The 6,000-nt window shown below is 43.9% G+C and overlaps 1 protein-coding gene across 1 annotated transcript in view; it reads left to right on the forward strand.

The window, feature by feature from the left end:
* The window catches only part of PLXND1 (plexin D1), a gene marked incomplete in the record, with an annotated part of 185,350 nt that overhangs the window by 84,477 nt on the left and 94,873 nt on the right, over positions 1-6,000 (forward strand). Inside the window, 3 exon segments of the mRNA XM_077451599.1 lie at positions 48-177; positions 1,524-1,698; positions 3,350-3,458. Of these exon segments, the coding sequence (XP_077307725.1) occupies positions 48-177; positions 1,524-1,698; positions 3,350-3,458 (414 nt within the window).

A 6,000-nucleotide genomic window follows, 5' to 3' on the forward strand; every position in this document is an offset into this window, starting at 1 on the left:
TTGAGTTGGTATATCACTGGTCATATTTGTCTTCTTTCTTATTTCAGGTGCTCCATGCAACAAGAATGCTCTAATTCTGAAGAGGGTGCGTTCTGGACCAATCCAAGGGGAGGGGTGCAGCAGTGTCCAGCGGTCAGAATTATCCCGGATAAAATCGATTTAGTCTCGGAGACTCAGGTGAGGTCTGTGTGGGATGTGGGCGACTCCTGTGTCAGCGGTGTGTGCAGATCAGTAAAGTGCAGAGCATAAGGAGAATAAAGAAAAATAGGTGTGGGATTTTCTTTTGGAAACCATAGATCTTTCTGATGGAATGTTTTTGGTATCTGGTCATCTTTCTAATGGAATGTTTTTGGATGGATAGATCGTTATATCCGAATGTTTTTGGAATCTTTAGATCCTCCTATTGGAATATTTCTAGGGATCTATAAATCCTTCTGATGGAAAGTTTTTTGGGATCTATAGATTTTCCTATTGAAATGTTTTTCGTATCTATTGATGCTCTTGTTAGAATGATTTTGGATCTATAGATCATCCCAGTGAAATGCTTTAGGGATTTATAGATCTTCCTATTGGAATGTTTTTGGCATCTATAGAGTTTTCTAGTGGAATGTTTTCAGTCTGTAGATCTTCTTAGTAGGATGTTTTTGGGTTCTATGGATCATCCTAACAGAATGTTTTGGAATCTATAACTGTTCCTATTGGAATGTTTTTGAGATCTATAGGTTTTTCTAGTGGAATGTTTTTGAGATCTATAGGTTTTTCTAGTGGAATGTTTTTGAGATCTATAGGTTTTTCTAGTGGAATGTTTTTGAGATCTATAGGTTTTTCTAGTGGAATGTTTTTGAGATCTATACATTTTTCTACTGGAATGTTTTTGAGATCTATAGATCTTTCTACTGGAATGTTTTTGAGACCTATAGGTTTTTCTAGTGCAATGTTTTTGAGATCTATAGATTTTTCTACTGGAATGTTTTTGAGATCTATAGATCTTTCTACTGGAATGTTTTTGAGATCTATAGATTTTTCTACTGGAATGTTTTTGAGATCTATAGGTTTTTCTAGTAGAATGTTTTTGAGATCTATAGATCTTTCTACTGGAATGTTTTTGAGATCTATAAATTTTTCTAGTGGAATGTTTTTGAGATCTATAGATTTTTCTAGTGGAATGTTTTTGAGATCTATAGGTTTTTCTAGTAGAATGTTTTTGAGATCTATAGGTTTTTATACTGGAATGTTTTTGAGATCTATACATTTTTCTATTGGAATGTTTTTGAGATCTATAGGTTTTTCTACTGGAATGTTTTTGAGATCTATAGGTTTTTCTGTAGATTTTTCTAGTGGAATGTTTTTGAGATCTATTGATTTTTCTACTGGAATGTTTTTGAGATCTATAGGTTTTTCTACTGGAATGTTTTTGAGATCTATAGGTTTTTCTACTGGAATGTTTTTGGGATGTATAGATCTTCCTATTGGATTTTTAATTTTTTTTACCTATAATGGTTTTCTTTCCTTCTCACCTCCAGACAATCATTCTCCAAATCACTGGAAACCTTCCCAGTCTTCAGTTAATGAACTCTTCTTGTGACTATGGGAATGGCATTCACTTGCCGGCCAGAATTGTGGACGACGCTGAAGAACAGTGGGCTCACTGCTCCTTCCTTCCACGGGAAAAATTCCCAGACTTCCCCACCAACCAAGGTACTCTCGCTCAGCCAAGCCTTGGCGGTGGTAGTGCCATCTTGACGTCAGCAACATACTAATGATTTGTACCTTTTATTGGCTACTCCGTTTTGTAAGTGGCTGTAGATAGTTGAACAGTAGTCATGTAAGGAATTGCTCCCGGAGGAAAGGGTCGGAAGGGTTGTCACAGTTAACATCCAAATTGCCGTGAAATTTCAATGATAATTTGGCCTATTACTTACGGCTGTAATTCTACACGGTGTTTCCTAATGGATTATGTGTGACCTCTAATTGTACGCTTGAGGAATAATTGCAACCACAATGGGGCAACCAGTAAAATCAATCAATGACCTGGCAGTGATTTGAGGAGTCTTCTCCGTGTCCTGGAGAAGTTGGGAGGCTGCCATTACTGAAAATGATTTCACTACCAAATTTTCAGTCCCTGGAACATGCATGCAGTCAGTGAAGTCATAACAGAATCAGGACTCCTTGTTTGCATCCCTGTCCCTGGCCAGTCCCATTGGAAGTACTAGAGCTATTAGATCTACATGACAGCCGGGCAACTGACAATTCTACAAAGAGAAACCTTGAAAAGCCTCTATTTCCGTACATATTTCACATTGTTTTTTTTTTTTAGTCTTCATTCATGAAAGTTGCAGCAGAGAACTAGGAATGCACACTTGTGCACCATTTCTAGCTCTTCAAACCCATTGTCAATCTGACAAAGTAGTTATAGAACAGTGGCCTCCTTTGCTAGCCTGTACCCGGCCCTTGGGACAGTATTCCTCCCAAATGATATGAGGTGCTATTCCTCCCACTGACACTGACGATGGGACACTATTCTTTCCACTGACACCAACGATGGCGCACCATTCCTCCCACTGACACCAATGATGGGGCACCAACCCCCCCCCCCCCAACTGACACCAGCAGCGGGGCCTAATTCCTGCCACTGACACCAACTATGGGGCACTATTCCTCCCACTATTACCAATGATGAGGCACTGTTCCTCCCACGAATACCAATTAGGCACTACTCCTATTCATCTACAGACCTGATGCTGGGCCTGGGACATTTTTTACCCCCCATCGGCTACAATCCACCCCCAACACATATTAATGTTGCTTCATATGGTCTGGGCATCTAAGGGTCAAGTCATAATGAAGCCATTGCAGTCAAATTAGCCTATTTGAAAAAATACGTGCAGCCCCTTATTGCTCAGTTCTGTGCGACCTCCTCCTTCTTTTTCACTGAATAAGTAAATAAGGGTCTGAGAAAGTGGGAAGAGCTAGAACGGGGAACAACTTGAATTGGGAAATAACAAATTTAGGAAGATTAAGATGATGAGAATATTGAGAACCACGACATCATGGTGATCGGTCTAAGGAAATTTCCTGTTGCAAGCAAATATCCCGCTATTTTATTTAATTTTTTCGCGTATCAAATATGAGGACTACTAGCGTTCACTTTGGTTTCCAAAGCAAAAGCGATTTGCAACAATGTTAATCTTTGTATTATTAAATTGCATAGTGTTACCTTTTATTACTTTTATATTAAACCCTTCAGCTAGTTGCATTATTGAGTTGATGTTTTGCGTCCAGCGCGACCCTCGACAGACCTTCTCAACACCATGCTGATGAAAATTGTCTCATTTTATATCTCTGGCAGATCACGTCAACATCACTCTGGGTGTCACCGTTGGAGGGATCCATATTGCCGAAAGCAATTTCATTATATACGACTGTGAGAGGACCATCAACATCCACCCTAAAACATCGTAAGATAATCACAAACTGCTTCTAAGGTGGCCCACACTTTAGGATAGTCTCTGGATCTGAATATCTCAACGTTGTTCGCTATGAAAAGCCACAATCATGAACATGATGCGTGTTGGTGGACCAATGGAACCCAGGGAAGGCGGAAGTCACAAATCAGGACCCAACTTCTTGAAGGCAACACTCTTCCAACCGGAGTGTCCTAGAGTATCCTTGGAGTATACCGAAGAATATTGAAGGGATGAGAGCACCACAAAACTTGAATGAGTCCAGGAAAGATGTGTTTTGGGAATTCAAAATCCCTCCCCCCCCCCCCCCCCCCCATCAGGGCTAAGACTTACAATGATATAGAATATTATAAACTGAGGATCTACAGCTAAAATACGTTATCTCTAATCCAGCATTATAACTGATATTCTTTTACGGTAATTATTCTCATCCCTGTATATTAGGTTAAAGATTGTGTGTTTGTATTTTTCGATCCTCGGTTAATATTATTTTATTATCTTGTTTCATATCCCTGATGAAAGAAGAAATTTCAGCCGCTGAAATGTGTTGATTTTTTTACCTCTTTTAGTGGCAATGAAAAACTTCACTGGATTCATTCATGTTTTGTGGTGCTTTCATCTTTCCTTGATTCTTCAGAATAGTGCAAGGAGTCATGATGCTCTGCCAGTTCGGGGTTGTCTTGGGGGTGTCCCGTAGAGCAGGGCTCAAAATTTCAAGTCCTGAGCTACTAGCCAGGCCTCAAGGGTTACTCGCCACCAGCTGCCCCGCCCAAACCCTACCCTGCCCCGCCCCTAATTCCACCCCTAAACACACCCTCATAAATTAGCTCATGAAAGGACACTTAATTGTTTTATGCAGAAGTTATATAAGTTGTAAAAATAAATATTAACAACTTTATCCGTGCCCAAATATGCAGCCTGCCCGTGTCCGCCAATGCAGCCCGTGTCCGCCAATGCAGCCCGTGTCCGCCAATGCAGCCTGTGCCCCCAGTGCAGCCTGTGTCCGCCAATGCAGCCTGTGCCCCCAGTGCAGCTTGTGTCCCCGGTGCAGCTTGTGTCCCCGGTGCAGCTTGTGTCCCCGGTGCAGCTTGTGTCCCCGGTGCAGCCTGTGCCCCCGGTGCAGCCTGTGCCCCCAGTGCAGCTTGTGTCCCCAGTGCAGCTTGTGTCCCCAGTGCAGCCTGTGTCCCCAGTGCAGCCTGTGTCCCCAGTGCAGCCTGTGTCCCCAGTGCAGCCTGTGTCCCCAGTGCAGCCTGTGTCCCCAGTGCAGCCTGTGTCACCAGTGCAGCCTGTGTCCCCAGTGCAGCCTGTGTCCCCAGTGCAGCCTGTGTCACCAGTGCAGCCTGTGTCACCAGTGCAGCCTGTGTCCCCAGTGCAGCCTGTGTCACCAGTGCAGCCTGTGCCCCCAGTGCAGCCTGTGACCCCAATGCAGCTTGTGTCCCAAGTGCAGAGTGCGTCCTCAGTGCAGCCTTTGTCCCCAGCCTGTGTCCCCAGTGCAGCTTGTGACCCCCAGTGTTGCTTGTGACCCCCAGTGCAGCCTGTGCAGAGTGCGTCCTTAGTGCAGCCTGTGTCCCCAGTGCAGCCTGTGTCCCCAGTGCAGCCTGTGTCCGCCAATGCAGCCTGTGTCCGCCAATGCAGCCTGTGTCGCCAGTGCAGCCTGTGTCCCCAGCCTGTGTCCCCAGTGCAGCCTGTATCCCCAGTGCAGCCTGTGTCCCAGCCTGTGTCCCCAGTGCAGCCTGTGTCCCAGCCTGTGTCCCCAGTGCAGCCTGTGTCATTATTGCAGCCTACCAGTGCAGGGGAAGAGAGAGGTGAGCGGCGGCCGCCGCCTGCTTGATTAGGATGTGGGGAACTTAAAAACTTTAATTTCAATAGCTGTGTGTTCCCCTCCAAATGCCGTCATATACAGCCCCTCCCCCTTGTCCGGGAAACTTTGACAGACCTGTCCCAGGATTGGATGGGTTATCTATCAAAGTGCTCGGACAAAGAGGAGGGGCTGTTTATGACGGCACACGGCAGAGAACACACAGCTATTGAAATGAAAAAAAAGAATACTCAAAGGAACCTCTGGGACACCCCGGTTGACAGAGAGCTGCATCTAAAATTGAATCCTGATTTCCTATTTCCACCTATCCTGGGGTCCAGCGCTACACCAAAATTAATTCAACCAACATACATTCTACATTCACATACTTATCACCTACTAGGGGTTTAAAAATGTCATGAAGATTTTGATTGGCTTCATTATTATATAGGTACAACAATAGTACATTTCAAATTCAGGGTAGGTGTACCTGGAGGTCATTCCCATTTGAGTGGACCCTCCATTGTGCTTTGCATTATGCACTGCGACACCAAAGCAATAAAGGGGGCACAGTTGGGACTGTTGAGATATAGACATTGAGATGGACCTAAAAATAAAAAATAAATCGAAGTCTTCTGTGACACCCTGTGAAAGGCCAGCTTATGCAATCTGTATAAAACAAAACTATGATTCTTTCTTTGAGTAAATCCACTAACAGGCTACTGACTCTCCAGGTAG

The sequence above is a fragment of the Lithobates pipiens genome, unplaced genomic scaffold (assembly GCF_037356315.1).
Source record: "Lithobates pipiens isolate NorthernLeopardFrog02 unplaced genomic scaffold, aLitPip1_a1.2 Scaffold_23, whole genome shotgun sequence".
Taxonomy (NCBI): domain Eukaryota; kingdom Metazoa; phylum Chordata; class Amphibia; order Anura; family Ranidae; genus Lithobates; species Lithobates pipiens.